The 17,601-nt window shown below is 34.1% G+C and overlaps 1 protein-coding gene across 1 annotated transcript; it reads left to right on the top strand.

Annotated features, from left to right (window-relative positions):
• The first annotated feature begins 3,763 nt into the window (after positions 1–3,763).
• LOC133173618 (vascular endothelial growth factor receptor 1-like) lies at positions 3,764–17,230 on the top strand. Its single transcript, XM_061308597.1, has 17 exons — positions 3,764–3,897; positions 5,368–5,658; positions 6,286–6,475; positions 6,574–6,710; positions 6,862–7,060; positions 10,109–10,209; positions 10,792–10,934; positions 12,320–12,449; positions 12,776–12,880; positions 13,349–13,468; positions 13,645–13,928; positions 14,238–14,360; positions 15,161–15,231; positions 15,534–15,574; positions 15,678–15,777; positions 16,327–16,432; positions 16,625–17,230. The coding sequence occupies exons 1-17, from the start codon at positions 3,807–3,809 to the stop codon at positions 17,204–17,206; spliced, it is 2,814 nt and encodes a 937-aa protein (XP_061164581.1). The 5' UTR covers positions 3,764–3,806; the 3' UTR covers positions 17,207–17,230.
• Positions 17,231–17,601: the final 371 nt, after the last annotated feature.

The following is a 17,601-nucleotide window of genomic DNA, read 5'->3' as shown; positions in this document are numbered from 1 at the left end:
GATTCAAATTTGTTCAAATCATGACCCCCGGGGGTAGGGTGGGGCTACAATGGACGATCATCATAGTTTAACAAAATAGTATATAGGAAAAATCTTCAAAAATCTTCTTCTCAAGATCAGCAAAGCCAAGATTGGTCATATTTATATGGAAGCATCCTCAGGTGGTGTAGATTCAAATTTGTTCAATTCATGACCCCCAGGGGTTGGGTGGGGCTACAATGGACGATCATAGTTTTCATAGGAGTATATAGGAAAAATCTTCAAAAATCTTCTTCTCAAGAACAGCAAAGCCATGATTTGTCATATTTATTTGGAAGCATCCACGGGTGGTGTAGATTCAAATTTATTCAAATCATGACCCCCAGGGGTTGGGTGGGGCTACAATGGACGATCATAGTTTTCATAGGAGTATATAGGAAAAATCTTCAAAAATCTTCTTCTCAAGAACAGCAAAGCCATGATTGGTCATATTTATATGGAAGCATCCACGGGTGGTGTAGATTCAAATTTATTCAAATCATGACCCCCAGGGGTTGGGTGGGGCTACAATGGACGATCATAGTTTTCATAGGAGTATATAGGAAAAATCTTCAAAAATCTTATTCTCAAGAACAGCAAAGCCATGATTTGTCATATTTATATGGAAGCATCCACGGGTGGTGTAGATTCAAATTTGTTCAATTCATGACCCCCAGGGGTTGGGTGGGGGCCACAATGGACAATCCAAGTTTTGTATAGGAGTATATAGGAAAAATTTTTAAAAATCTTCTTCTCTAGAACAGCAAAGCCATGATTGGTCATATTTATATGGAAGCATCCTCAGATAGTGTAGATTCAAATTTATTCAAATCATGACCCCCGGGGGTAGGGTGGGACAACAATGAAAGTTTAAACTTGCAGGAAAAGAAGCCACAGTTAGTCAAAGAAATATGTAAGCATCCTTAGTTAGTGTAGATTCAATTTTGTTCAAATATACCCTCAACCCAACCCAACCCAACCCAACCCCCCATTTTAAGGGTAGGTCGGGACCATTTATGCATGTAAGCTTTTCAATACTGAACTGAGTTTTGCTTTTTTCCTAGCCACAGTGCTCAGGTGAGCGATGTGGCCCATGGGCCTCTTGTTGTTGATATTCATTATAATCTTCAGTAGTAAAGAACGATGTCATAATATGACGTCATAATGTGTACTGGCTATCTCATGTCGTGGGTACCAAGTATGTATTAGACAATAAGACAATAAGTTTTAACTTTCTCTGTATAATAGATATAGTCCTTACTAGGCATTTTAATTAAATTATTTGCATAGAAATGCCTATACCTAGCCTAAACTCACCTGCAAAGGCTAATTCACAATGCCCCATTAAGGCTATAATACATTACCCATTCAAGGCAAACTGTGCTGTCAAAGCTTCAGTATACTAAATCATCATTTATAAAATATAAATTGATCAACAAATATATTTTAGGATGAAAAAATATAGGTATCCAGGCATTTGCAGAAAATTGCATCTTTTTTATGCTTATAGAGTATTTTAGTTCTTCTATTTACTTCACTTGTTATATAATACATAGCGTAAAATGCTTGTTATCATTGCTAGACATCACAGATCACGTTTAATTTCATATCATGCTATTTATAAGCATTGGTATCTAATGCTAAATTAAAAGAAATTCGATTTCTTTAAAAATTAATTATCACTATTATTTTTTTTATGGGGTACAAATGTCAATTTTTCAAAAGACCATTTCTATGTGAATCATATTGAGATGCATAAAATGAAAATCGTTGAACGAAAAGATCTCAATTCTAAGCTTCATTTTGAGACTTTAAAAAAAAAAAAATAAATTTAAGAGTTATCCTTCCTGGCTATAAGGATCGCATATCCTTAAATTGCAAACTTCAAAAATCAGAACAATCTACTAGTATGTAAAGCACAATAACATTACTCTGAAATTATGGCTCAGCAAACATGCTGTATGCATCAGATCCTATTCGGAAAAAAAAAATTACGAGGCTAGTTATATTCAAGCCATTCTTTTAACATTTTTATTTCTTTGAAAATTCCCAGAAAATGTTCTAACTAATAAAGGCCAGAAAGGTGCACACTGACATCTAGGAATAATAAGAGACTTGATTTGCACAAAATGAAATGTTTAATCACTCTTACAATCAAATTGACAGGAGGTACGGTACTATCCAGTTATTACCTTCCCAAATCCTGCCCATACGAGTGAAAAAACTGTCCCGGAAAGGACTGCATTTCCTGACCAAGATATGCACATGTTGATCTCTCACAAGGCTTCTTGTTTTTTCTTTCCTTTGCTCTGAAAAAAGCTTGTTAAAGCTTAGAAGCATCATCAGTGATAGCATCATCTTGGTATTCTTGCACAACATCCCAGCCATATTTATTGGCAATATGAACAATTTTGTTTCTTTTATTCAAGTGATTAACTGTAGAATTCAAAATTTCATTAGCTGCTTCTATTATGTTATTTTCCAGCAAGTTTACTGCTTTTTTAATGTCATATTCTCTGTCTGCGTTAAATTCAAATTGAATTTTATTTCTTTGATACTTAAAGTCAGGTACCTTTTTCTCCTATGTTCTCTGGGCTAAATTCAATTCCCTGACAATTTCTTGTTTTTGTCTTCTTAATGCCATCTCTAGTTTATCGGAAAAAATGTCCAATGCATCTTCAGTTGTAAAATCATCTCTAGAACTCTGTATAAAGCCAGGTCAATCACTTTGCGGCACAGCATGAATAACCTGCTCCTCTCCCACGTGGCTAGAATTCGACTCAGTCATAAGTGCTACAGGTGAAAGCGTGTTTGAGACTGGTTGATTGCTCGTCGACAACTACTTCAAGCCTGACCAACACCTTATATACTTTGACCTAACAACTACTTTTCATTGTACTTGTGCGTATTGAAATACATGTAGTTCAAACAATACAACTAATAGAAATTGATTGACTTAATTAGTTGTGATAAATTGCAAGCCATTGACCAATTACTTTATAAAGGTGTAAGGAAGTATAAGATTTGTCAATGTCTGAATGTAAGGATGCCATTGTTTAACAACAAATGAAATTTAATAATGTAATGTGGACAATGTGAGAGTCCCATGTGAAATTTTTGTCATGGCCAACACTAGAGAAACATTTTATAGGTTTAAACTAGGCACATGGGTTGCTGGATACCATAAGGTGTGTACCAACCTGGCATCAGGGTCATTTAGTCCCAATCAAGGTTGGGTGTGTTTATACCAAATGTGTTTATACCAAAAAAAGATATGTGTTTCTTTTTTTCTCTTTTCAGGGGAAGGCCAAATAGAAATCCGAGAGTGCAAGAATGGCATGACCAAGGTGAATTTAAATGAAGATTGGAAAGTTTATGTTAGTCCAGATCAAACTGGAGTCCAAGTCTCCTGCCTCGTTAAAGCAAATCCCCGGCCCAGTTTTACCTGGTACTTTCAAGGAAAGGATATAAGAACCCTAGACATCCCTACAATGAGCCTCTTGAACCCGACGTAAGTATTCTTTACATCTCTTATAATACAAGTCATTGACTTTATGGATGTATACTAAGTTGATGTATCCATACTGATATGAAAATACGGGACTTTGATATATTGTTCCCCCATACAAAGAAATAAAATTTATTGAAATCCTGGTATACTGGGTAATAGTACCGTTTTTGCATTTTAATTCAATATCATATAAGTACACTACTTTATGTTAAATGTCCTTTTTTTCAGCATTTTGAATAATACAAGAACCCAGTTCAATGTCTCTTTGTCCATTGAGATGCCGAGGAAGAAACAAGTTGGGTTATATGAGATGGTAGTCAGAGCTGGAAATCTCTCGGACATCGTCAGATTTAAACTGATTTATCAGTGTGAGTCTACTTTTCTCAGCTCAGTTAATGATGATTGCATATACACATATGGATATTTTTACAGAAATGCATCAGTAATCTTTCTTAACATTAAATTTTTCCAAAGACGGAAAGACAGAGCTGCAGGTTTGTGTCTTCTCCTGAATTAGCCATCTTTGAAATATGCCCATTAAACAAGGTTGAAAAGGACAAAGAAAAAATAAAGCCTAGTAATACATGTATTTCACAGTGTATAGTGTAAATGTATCACAATCATAGTTTTCATTGATCAGAAGCTATTGTTTTGAGTCCTTTTATCTATAAGTTTGACTAGATTTGACTATATCTTAGAATTGAATTCAAAGGTTCATGTCACTCACTGGGGATAAGGTCAAAGTTGAGTTCACAGAGCAATTCCTAGCATAGGCAATAGCAGTGTGTTTCATAGGCAATAGCAGTGTGTTTCACAGTCATCATTGTTTTCCCTTTTATTGTGAAAAGAATTAAGAATTAAGTGTTGATAAATCTCCTAATTTTATTTAATAGTGTATGTGGACTATATGTTTATCAAATGGAAACACTTTTCCATTATTTTTGGACTAAATATATCATCATGCTGTAGTTGTACTTTTTTGATGGGGATTAATTACACAAAGTACACGGTGACAAATTTTTACGTAAAGAGCAAGAGCCACTTAGGGCCTTTTTTGGCCCTGAGAATTTCTGAAAAATCAAAACTGCTCAGTTTTAGTTGAAAATGCAGTATTTATCACTTGGACCCTTGGTGACCGTGTATCTATTGAACATGACATAATTTTCTCTCTAGTCAATGCATTATGACGTCATAAAATGCGTCATTTTCCCCATATCCTGTAAATTCCTTTAAAAATGGCCCAAAATTGAATTATTTTTTCAATATTTCATATAGAGCACAACCTCTAATCCAAAATATGCAATAACATACAGAAAGATCTGTTTCTGAAGATTATGAAACATGTTTTAATTTTTGGATCGCGGGCTGTGCTCATATTTTAATTCTTTGCTGAAGATAGTCAAATACGCATGTTTTCTGCAAAATTCAAGAGCATTGCATTTTCTTAAAGCCTGTTCTCCAATAACTGGATCCTCAAAAGGAAATTTTGTTATAGGAAATGAAAGAACAAAGTCTCTTTTTTATTTTGATATATGATATGGGACAGAGGGTGATAGTCAATTAATTGATCTAAGGACAGGGCCATTTTATGCATAAAGTGAACCTAGCTCTTTGTCATGGATACTTAAGATGGACACAAGACATACAGGAATGGCAATCCAAGAATTCAGAGTAATCTTATACTCACAGATTAAACCAAAATTGTCATTCAATAAAATTATGACCCAGCGGAGAAAAGTACATTTACAGTGATTAGTTTTCTAAGATTTACTTTCATTCTAATGGTTTCTTTTATGTTATGTTTAATCTATATTTAACACTGTTTTACTTTTTGATAGATGCTCCAGAGGTGTTTATAAAAGGCACAGATAGACAGTATCCTTACTACCTTCTGCAGACCCCCTACAAAATCTGGGCGGTTGTCTCGGCCGTGCCTCCAGCTACCTCTCAGGGCTGGCTCTGGCAGCCGTGCCAGGTTCCCCCGCGCTGTACAATCATCAGCAGTCGTTGGGAACAATTTAATTCAACAGCAAGGGGTCGTTTACAATTCCAGGAATCGGGACACCTTAGATATTTTGCTGAGAATAAGATGGGATTAAGGTCAAATGAAACTAGGATTAACATTGCAGGTATTTGTTTCAGATACCCATGTAATGTGTTATATGCCATTTTAACGCTTACGTATTTATGCTTAGCTTAATTAAATATTTGCAGTTTGGGGTTGGGTCTATAGAAAAATTTGAAAATCCAGAAAAATGGATTCAAAGAGTGCACAATTTTTAATTTATTGTTTTATTGTCTAATTTATAAAAGTTAGTAATATCTGTCACTGTTGAGGGCATTTTATTCAATAAAAAAAAAGCAGGACGAAAGTTTCGTCAAATTAAGCTAAGATCATTAATAGAAGTAAATAGGTTAAAAAAATTTCAGGGCACACCTGCTTTATGTACTTAATACATTTGGGAAAAAATTTGCAAGAAAAATGATTAAAGTAAAGATCTGTTCAGTACAGTCCTGCAGACTTACTCAAAAAAAGAATATTTTGCACCTTGATTTAAATTAAATCTATTTCATATTGAATTTCAGGATATAATGAATCAGTTTATAATAATTAAATCAGAATTCTTCTTCCCAGGCAGTAATAGCTATTAGTGTGATTTACTGTACATATTTTTGTATTTTATTTGAGCTTTACCTTGGTAGATGACATTGCAGAATGTTGAAGCCATTTTGTTTTTTGTTTTTTTTTTGCTAAGAGTATGAGACTGGAGTAGGTATAGCTGTACATGAAGACCAGTCGACAATTATAGAAACATTTCCACTGACAATCACTTGTAAAGCTACAAGATGGGAGTATTCAGATGTAAAAGTTGTCTTTCGGAAAAATCAACAAGAGGCATGGAGTGACATACAAATAAAAAATGGAACCACCCTGTTACCTAAGCGGTAATATTAATATAATGTCTTTTGCTCCCTTTCTCTAAAACTACTGGAAGCTTTAGGTATATTGAGAGAAAAAAATACAATTAACCTTTGTTTTGTAGTTCCAATTTGTCATGGATTTCTGAGTTGCATATAGAAGAGATGACCTCCAACAATACTGGCCTTTACACCTGTAGTGTCACATACCTGAATTCAACCCAATACTATCTGGATGAGGAAAGGAACATACAAATGAAATGTAAGTATAAAATTATATAAATATACATTTACAATAAATTATTGAAAAGAATCTTGTAATCATAAAAACGTAACATTTTGTATTAATGTATAAAATCATAGAAGCCAAGGAAATCTTGAATCTCATGCTGACTTTTTACTGATATCTTCAGCCCTCAGAATGCCTGTCTTCATCAAAGGCAGTCCTTCAAGTGAGAAGCCAGTGGAAACCAACAGTGGACATACATACGTACTGGCTGACTGCAGTGCCATCGGAGTACCAGCACCATCTATACATTGGTACAAGGACGGACAACTCCTGAACACCAACAATGACTCACTGGGTTTGAGTCTCTCCCCTGACAATACAAGGTGCCCCCAGTTATTAGTAGTATGATTTACTCCATTTAAAAATGTTGGGAGAATGCCAGTGTTTTTTTTATTGCATTAAGTATAAAATGCTTATCAATCTAAACTTTCTGTGACTTATTGGTGCAGTGATTAATCAACTGTAAGTATTTTAAGATATTAAGCAAAATTTTCTTAGATTGCTAAAATTTGAAAATTGTAAACTCCACTGGTAGTAGACCTGTTTGTTTTCGATCTACATATGTATATGTGAAATTCTTTCAAAATGCTACCCCTTCTACAGGTTTGGTTTGATTTCAGTAAAACATTGCTCAAGTAGACTACGTACATCAAGATTCATAATTAATTTCATAGTTTTTTATATGAACTATGAGGGGTGATCAAAAAGTTCGTGATCAATCTCTTTATTTAAAAACCATAATTCAGATCAGAATGAAATTTGGCACACATGTAGTCATACACATGTTCTACAAATAACAGATGTTAAATTAATTTTTTGCTCTGTGTTTGTGATGACACAATGTGAAAATGACGTCAATGTGTAGGTCACTTGTGACAAAAAATGGTTGACTCAGTCGTACTCGAGCAACGAACGACTGTAAAGTTTAATGTAATCTTGGAAATTCGTTTGCAGTAGAATATGATAATTTGTACAAGGTTTATGAAGACAAAAGGCTTACCAGAAGTTCAGTCATTATTTGGATTGATTGTTTAAGTAAAGACAGGGAGATGGTTAAATATGAAGTTTGTTCTGTTGCCCAGTGAAAGCAAACCGGAGAAAAGATTGTCCTTAATTGAGCAATTTGTTATGAAACATCGTCAAGTTACAATTGCAAAACTGGTTGAATATCTTAACAATAATATAATTATTAAATCCCTAAAATATCGTTTGCTTTAGACTTTAAACATATGAGATATGATAAAAAGAAGGCGCCCATACTTTATCCACATTGGATAAACGACGCTCCCAAGACAGAGGACTCGGGTTGTGATGGGTCATCATACTAATTGTGGGAAGGGATATCCTTATCCACCCATCCTATTGCCGAGATTTGGCCATTTCTGACAGATGGACTGTTCTTGTTATAAAAAATAACTTGCATGGCAAGAAATATAAGACTTGGAAAAATCTTTTAGCTTCTCCGAACAGACTGCTACGGAGCATGTCACGTGACTGCCTGGATCATGTGATTTGCGCATGGGCAAAAAAAATGGCAGATGTGCATTAAAATCGGAGAAGACTACTTTTATGCCCTGTTCACACGGAGAGTTTAATTCGAATTAAACATGAGTTACTGCGAATTAAATTTGATCCGCGTTCACACTGAGAATTTAATGCGAATTAGTTTAATTCAAATTAGTTTACTGCGCATTAAATTACTTCGCATTTAAACTCAGTGTGAACGCTAATCGAAGCTAATTTGAATTAAATTTTGACGCATGCGTTAGGGCAGAATTAAGTCACAGGCCACATGTCGATGGTCAAATATAGGTACTTGTGCTATTTTTGATTTAAAAACAAAGGAAAATTATGTTAATCACTAAAATGTGTAAAGACACTGACATTATGTCAAATGTATATATTTGCTGGGCACAATATGATGTGATTTGTAAATGACGTCATAATAGCCTCACTGAATAGCCTTGTAGAAATAAAATCATAATTCGCATTAGTTTACTTCACATTAGCTGTTGTGTGAACGCAATTTAATTCGCATTAGTTTAATTCGCATCATTTTACTTCGCATTAATTTACTGCGAATTAAACTCTCCGTATGAACAGGGCATAAAATATAATAAACACTGAAACCTCATTTTATTTCTTTTAAGGAAGTAATTCAATTAGTTAGAACTTTTTGATCACCCCTCGTATGTTGCCATGATAAAGAAAAAAATATATTTGAAGTTCATATATAATGCTAGTCTAATTTCATTAAAACTTGGCACACAGGTAGACTATTCAAGATAGACACCACAAGATTTGAGGTCACTTGGCCAAAAAGAGTTAAGGTGTCAAGGTCTTGTTTAGGTTCATACTTTATAAACCTCATAAGATTTCCACATTTAAATAAATTCTAGAGCTTAGAACAAAAGATTTGATTTTCTACAGTACATATTCAATTATACCCCCTGCAAACACGGTTTGGGAGATATATAGGAATAACCTTCCGTCTGTCTGTCAGTCTGTGCAAACGTGTCCGGTCCATATCTTTCTTACGGAGGAACATTAGAATCTACTGCTTCACACAAAGAATGTTCATGACCTGAGGGTGTGCCATGACCTTGACCCAAGGTCATTTGGGCAAGTTCAAGGTCACTGAAAGAAAAAGTCCATAATTCGTGTCCGGTCCATATCTTTCTTATGGATAAACTTGGTGAGTTCCCATTTTACACAAAGATTGCTCATGACCTGAGGGTGTGTCATGACCTTGACCCAAGGTCATTTGGGCAAGTTCTAGGTCACTGAAAGAAAAAGTTCATAATTCGTGTCCGGTCTGTATCTTTCTTATGGAGAATAATGTTGGGATGTTGGAAGTTTCCACTTCACACAAAGATTGCTTATGACCTGAGGGTGTGTCATGATCTTGACCTATAGTCACTGTAGAAAAAATGGATAAATAATGCATCCATACTTTCCAACAGAGAAATACTTGAAAAATCGTTATTTATTTTTTCAATGTAATAAAAAAAATGTTATTATAAGTATTGATGTTTTATTAGACTGCACATTAGTTTCATTCATTAAAAAAATTTAATGAGCAATTACCAGTAAATTTTCACTCTAAATGTTTAAACAAATTGTGAACACCTCTTAGATCCATCAAATACTAGTATTAGTGACTTGGCACCTTCTCTGAAAACCATGCGGGGGGTATTTGTCCCTTTTGGACGTTTCTAGTCTGAGCTTTAAGAATAATATATTAAATAGATTTACTTCTGTAATTGTTAGAATACTGATATTTGATAGATTAACAGACCAACCCTATACAGTAGCTCTGAATCATTTAGAATGATAGTTAAGGATCTCTTATCTCCTTTTTTTTTTTAAAGTTTATCAATCAATCAGACTGGTGAAGAGCATTCTGGGACATATGTTTGTGAGGTGGAGAACATGGTGGGGGCCATTTACAAAAACTGGACCCTACACATCAGTGAGTACAAAAAAGTAATTTCTATACAGGAATTACCATAAAGATAACACATACTCTATTAATTTAAGGAAGACCTTCATTTATTTTGAGCCCAAAAGGTGAAAGGAATTGCTTCATGGTTTTGAAATGGTTTCCAGATTCACTTCCGTATCTTTATTTAAAACATGACCCCTTTCAGATGAAAGGGTCAAGGGCCAAGGTCACAAACATATGTATTTTAGCAAATATTTCTGGATGAAAAAATAAACATGGCCTTAAGCAAAGAACATTGATTACCTGAATTGGCTTATTGATAAAGAATTTGCTTATAATTGGGGGTATTTCTTAATCCTGAATCAAAGTAATTTATAGATCACAGGAATATATCAGTGTAAATGTTTTGTGATTGTTGAGATTTCGATTGTAATACCTCAAGTATTTAAATGTTTTGAGTGTGCTCCACAGGGGAGGAACAAGTCCTCTAGGGACCACTGTAGTTTGATCAGCCTGCACTTTGATTAAATCGTATTCCTCTTTTGTGTTCTATTATGATATTCTGTATTTGCTAAAAGATATTATAAACTTTATCTTTTTTTTCAACAGAAACTTTTTCTAACCCTCCTGGAAGCTTAGTGTCTTCCGTTGATGAAACTACCATCATTGCGGTTGTGATAGCCTCCATTATAATTATTGTCATCGTCGTGGGAATCAGTGTCATATGTTACAGGCGAAGATCCTTGGCCCTGGTAAGATTTGAATATATTTTGTTTGTTAGCCAACTTAGCTTTTTTCGACTCAAAAGTGGTGAAGGCAGATTGAAACATATTAAAGAGCATATACCATGTGTAACTCAATATGTTTGTGTATGTTCCTATACATGTACTTGTTTTAGCTTATTCAGAGCTCTGTGTTACGTGTCTAGATATGTTGGTAGTTTTTTTTTTTTTTTAAATATCTATGTATTTTTCGGCTTTGTACTAATTGTTCATGCTTAATTATTACAATTTTGCCAGAAAAGCCAATATATGAAAAGTACACCTATAACTAATGATTTGGAAAGGTGATTTCAATAATTTGAATGTTTGAGGTTGTTATTCATAAGGCACAAGTGTCAGCATTTTTGGAAGCTATTAAATTTATCATTTTGGAAGCTATTAAGTTTATAAAGATATAAACCTGAATAATGTGATGCATTACAAAAATGAGAGAAAATAACATGTTCAAAAATCCCTAGATGAAAATCTTTTGTAATTACCGTATAGCGGGTTTTCTTAGCAGATGTAAAATTTGGCAATTTTGCCTGCTCTAAAGTATGCCTATAATTTTGGCGTAATTTATTTTAGCGGACACAGGGTTTCAGCTCTTTGCAGATGAAAACTAAGAAGAGTACTGAATATTTTAGTGATAAAAATTTTAGCAGGCTTATATCAAAATAAGCCAAAATTAGCACCCCGCTAAAATAACCCGTTATACAGTATAAGAGAGCTGCAAGTCAAGATTATGATGAATGTAGTTTCCGGAATTTCAGATCCCTTACTGAGGTAGGAGAACATGTTATTGTTCACCATGTTGGTTTCAAATCACCAAAACACTGCACACAAAAATCAAGCACACCTCCAGAACTTGGATGGGGTCATTAACTGTCTAAAAATTGAACTATTCTAACTTGCATTTGTTTGTTACATTACCTATCATTTTGTTTCATTGTCGTTCATTTTGTGTTCCTGGATTCATTATTTGTTTCTTTGTTCATAGACCTATTCACACCATCCCCATTTATCTTTTGATCCTCTTAGAACAAAGTATGAAAATGAGGGCCAGAATCAATGTTCATGGAACATACTTCTTTTTCACAATAAAAAACCATCATTGAATTAGCTTCTGAGCTGAAACTGATAGAAACCACAAATTGATTGATTTATCAGAAGAGTCCAAACCATTGATATTTAATTGTCAAACTGAGTCATGAAAATCTATGTATTAATGCTGTGCCATAGCTGTATCATTTACACACCTTGATTGTTTACTTATTATATGGCATACATGTACCTGACACTTCACCATCATTCTGTACCATCACTGCCAAATTTTTTACACTGTAAATAGTAGAACAATTTATTTCTATCTACAGCACAAAGAACTTGAGCATCAGCTGATCCAGCCCAATGCCGACTATAACCCTGACCTTCCCCTCGACGAACAGACAGGATGTATACCCTACGACCCGAAATGGGAGTTCCCTAAAAAAAGGTTAAGACAAGGTAATTGTCTCTACACTGAAACCACAAACATTTACATTAATAGTTATCTATTAATACTATAAATGAAGATTTCCGTAAAAACTATTCTGAATTAACAAGATTTTCCGCAAATTAAACATACATGAATTTCTTTTTCGGTATACATTGTATCAGTATCAAAGTGCTGCATTTTTCCCCTCTCATAATGTTACTATTGCAGGCAATAATTGTGCAGAATTCTAATTTCACTGAATGTCTTTGAATTTATGGTTCCAATAAAAATGTGAAATTGGATTTAGAAATAGAAGTGCTATTAGATGACAGATATCTGTTTTGTTGTGTGCTAGGTATGGTTCTGGGACAAGGAGCATTTGGCCGAGTGATCAAGGCCGAGGCCATTGGAATTCTGGAACATGAAGATGTCACCGTGGTAGCTGTCAAAATGGTCAAAGGTAGGTCAAAGATTAAAGAAAAATGTATACATGTATTAAACACATGTATATTAATAGATAGGTTTGAAGAGTACTCAGTTGCATTGAATTGTACTTAAAAAGGTCAAGTTAAAAACTAAGTTAAAAATCAAGTTAAAAAGATGGAAGCTATTAAATTAAAAAAAAGTAATCAATTATTGCAATTTGGAACAATTAAAAGTTTCTGGTGTTTACTATATGAAAAATACAATAGATGTTACAAGCAGGAGTTATTTCTTGATGCTTACATAATTATGTATAAGGATCATTAAGCCTTACAGTATTAAAAAAAAGAAAAAACCTGAGGGAAAATTTACGTTAAAAAGTTTGCATATAAATAACACTCATAAGTCTCCACTTTCACAAAATTGTGAGGTTGATATAAATAACCTTTGTACTGTGAAATAAAAATGGAGTAAACTACATAACTGTTTAATATTTGTTCCACAGATTGTACAGACAGAGAACAAATGATGGCATTACTGTCGGAACTGAAGATTCTCATTCATGTGGGACAACATCTTAACATTGTCAACTTACTAGGGGCTGTCACCAAAGATATTAGATATGGTAACAATCTTCATTGTTCTCACATCAACATTAAGTGCTTATAATGTGTCAAGTAGAGACATATAAAATTCATGAACCAAAATTTTATTTTCACAAGGTATTTTAAATAAATACTGAAGTAGCAGGCATGTAGACCCTTAGATCAAATTACAAAAGTGTCTTTATAAATTGTCCAGGTGAACTGTATGTGATTGTGGAATACTGTCATTTTGGAAACCTTCGATCCTATCTACTGAAGCATAAGGAAGAATTCAGAGATGTAATGGAGGACTACATGGACCCAGCCCATCAGAAAAAACGGGAAGCAGCACGAGAGGCGGCTGCCAATAAGCCATACTACTTAAACAAGGCTCAGATGGAAAACACTGCCGACTTAGTGGGACCACCTTTGACCACAAAAAACCTCATCTGCTGGTCATTCCAGGTGGCCAGAGGGATGGAGTACCTGGCCTCCAAAAAAGTAAGGCATTCAGTACACAAAAGTAGCTCAAAAGGACTGGACTGTACGTTTGTTTCTTTTGGTTTCAGTCAAAAGTTTGATAATATTCACCTCTCACCTTCATTTCATATTTTTGTGAAATGTATGCCATGTGAAAAAGCATAATTTCAAATCAGTTTTAGCCAAAATCATGAAAGTATTAATTTGGGTTGCAAATGTACATGTATCTATTGATTGTAACAGATAGGACAGCATGCAGATTAAATAAGATATATTGTATATTATTACACATGAAAATTTGATAAGAAAAAACATTCTGTTTCATTACAGTATATACACAGAGATCTCGCAGCAAGAAATGTTCTCTTAGCGGAGGACAACATTGTCAAAATATGTGATTTTGGGTTAGCCAAGGATCTCTACAATAATCCAGAATATCTGAAGAAAACAGATGTGAGTATAATAAAAACACTGGGTTTGGTTAAATACCATCTGAATATCTTTGATATTGAAGTCTTTAGTTGTGTAAGCACGCCTTTTCTCTGACTCTAATAGACTATCAGGCTTGTATTGGAAATGGAAGATATACATATATAACACAAAATCATATTAAATCTTGACCTGTAGTCCAGTTTATATGAAGAATGATTTGTACAAATATTAAAAAAAAATCACTTATTTTTATCAAGGAAAATGAAACCACATCTTGAACAATAAAAAAAGTAAATTTGAAAATCAAATAAATTTATGATAAAATATATTTTTTGTATATTTTTTCTCTCCAAAAATTGATCCAGAAGACATATTCTCATTTATTCAAAACACCTTCTGTCACAAAATAAGTTTTGTCATCAGTACTTGTGGCAATTTAATTTCAAATCAGACTTATTAGTGTTATGTAATATTCATCAGATCAGCAGAGATATTTCAATAAATGACAACAGTTTGCATATTTGTTAAAACTCATATACTTTGATAATAACATGTATAACAAAATTACATGTCGATTAATAAATTCACAGGTATATTTATGTAATATACTGTACATTGTACTGTAGCTCTCTGGTCTGAAAAAAATTGGAAGGACGACCAGAAAGCTACAGTACCACTCACTGAAAAAAAGTGTATTGAGCATCATAGAAAGTGGCCTGTCTTTGATAGTAATATGACTGTAATCTTGACTTGTCTATGGAGTGTAATGTTTTCTTGTCTTTGATAGTAATATGACTGTAATCTTGACTTGTCTATGACAGGGACCAGTGCCAGTGAAATGGATGGCTATCGAGTCTCTAACACACAGACTGTATACAACAAAGAGTGATGTGTAAGTTATTTATCGAGTCTCTAACACACACACTGTATACAACAAAGAGTGATGTGTAAGTTATTTATGGAGTCTCTAACACATAGACTGTATATAACAAAGAGTGTTGTGCAAGTTCATTTGAATGTTATTTACTACTCCACTAAACTGATATCCTGGTTCACAATCACAGAGTTTATCTAAATTACTGTACAGTCTTTTATAAAATGAAAAATCTCTCCTTAGCACTCGAATCATTTACAAGCTAGTCATGTAGAGTAAACTTCAAATTATTTAAACATCTCTAACTTGTGATTTATCAGGTGGTCATATGGTGTTTTTCTATGGGAGTTATTTTCTCTAGGTGAGTATTAATCGGTTACTTTTTCTCTGGTAATCATTTGATGTAAGTAGATATTTTGGCTAAGTTAACGGCAGTCCGTTTGTAAGTAGTTTCTGATTTACAGGTGGTAGTCCGTACCCAGGGGTAGAGATCAACGAGAAGTTTATTGGGCTCCTACAGGATGGATACAGAATGGAGAAACCACGATATGCCACCGATGAAATGTATGTTGAAAACAAATAGAGATGATACAATTGTAAGGATTAATTGGGAAATTCTGAAGGTTGTCAAATTATGGCAATGTTTCAGTGTATCAAGTCATATTTCAGACTTTTTCTAAATGAAATAATTCATATTTATTGCTAAGTATACTGACCAAGTTTTATGGTGTGCATTACATATAAAAGTTGAATTCTCAATATCTTTTCCATTCATTTGCTTTATAAGTGTTTCGATTTGCAGGTATATACTTTCGCTAATTTTTTCTTTGACATCTTTTCATGGTTATTTGAATTCAAACAAATAAAAATTAAGTGTAATGACTTTTTACGTACATATATATCATTCACTTGTATCTGAAATTTGCTACTTAATTAAGAGATTCCATAATTAACATTACAAGTTATTTTCCCTTATACAGTACCACAATGTTTTGGAGTGGTACCGTATCTTTTGCAAGGGATGTCTGACTTATTAAAGCTTTGAATGAGACATCTTCAAATGAAGGAGATGATAAGTCGAGCACACTTCATCTGAGGTCATTTCTGTGTCAGGTACAAGGTCATGCAGGCGACCTGGAGGGCTGACCCGGAGGACAGACCTACTTTTACACAGCTTGCTAACATCATGGGGGATTTCCTGGAAGAAAATGTCAAACAGGTAGGCAACTTAGGAAAGTTCAGTTCAGGGAACAAAAATTAGAAAAATATAGTACACGTATTTAAAAACTTGTCAATTAAATGTTATTTTTTCATAGATTTTATAAAATTAAATTTTCTCTTCTAACAGTAGAATAAGGAAAATAATGTTACGGTTTTATCACCTACAAAATTTTATGATTCTTTTGAACAGTATTATTTGGATCTGAATGAGCCATATTTGAAGATGGTGGACCTTGAGGGTGGGGCTTGTGGGGGACCAGACAGTGAGGGCTATCTTAAAATGAGTGACAGAGACAAAAAGTCCGACTACCTTAAAATGGGGCTGGCCCCTCCCCCACCTGTGGACCAAGAAGAGTACGATGGGGGTGTGTCTTATGTGAATGAGAAAAAATGGAACAAAAAGAAAGAGAAGGGAGATTCTATGGAGCTTCAGCCTCTGACAAAATCTATGGAAGAAGAAGAGGAGGTACAACTCCGTAAAAAAGATCGTGAAAATTCTCCCTCCAACACAAACATGCGAGTGGATGTTCATAGAAGTGATGATACAGACAGTGGACATTCCAGTACGTATGCACCCGGCACACCGCCAGATGTCGGAAATGACGGCTACCTTGTACCAAAGATGGGACCAGATCAAACTCAGGTGTTTGTATCGAGCAACAGATCGGGTCCACCTAAAAATAAATCCAAGTGTAGTGAGTTTACCAAGGATTATCATGATCCACCACCAACTTACTCAACAGTATTACAGGACAGCGACATTGATGTTTGATGGTAAAGCTGGAATCTTTCTCCTTGAATCAGGCTTGTCTTAAAACTATTTCAGGACAGTGAAATTGATGTCTGATGGTAAAGCTGGAATCTTCTACAAAGAATCAGGCTTGTCTTAAAACAATTTGGGTTCTATCTAGTTTTTTTTTTTAATTAGTTCAAAGAAACCCTTTTTATATTTGTTATTTAAATTTCCTTTTTGAAACTTGCTACTTGAAAATTTTCCTACTTTTTACACCACTTTCTGCACCTGATTGTCTGAGGCTACCAGAATCTAGCAAATGTTTATATAATTATCAGAATATACTAGTCTTGAATTAAGATTTGTGCTTGTAGCTAGACATGTATTGAAAGGTATATTGCCTACTTAACATGTACATACAGTATATATTATAG

Source organism: Saccostrea echinata, unplaced genomic scaffold (assembly GCF_033153115.1).
Source record: "Saccostrea echinata isolate AGI-Se365-2 ecotype Australia unplaced genomic scaffold, CSIRO_AGI_Sech_v1 ptg000056l, whole genome shotgun sequence".
In the NCBI taxonomy this organism is placed as follows: domain Eukaryota; kingdom Metazoa; phylum Mollusca; class Bivalvia; order Ostreida; family Ostreidae; genus Saccostrea; species Saccostrea echinata.
This window is presented reverse-complemented; position numbering and strand designations above follow the sequence as displayed.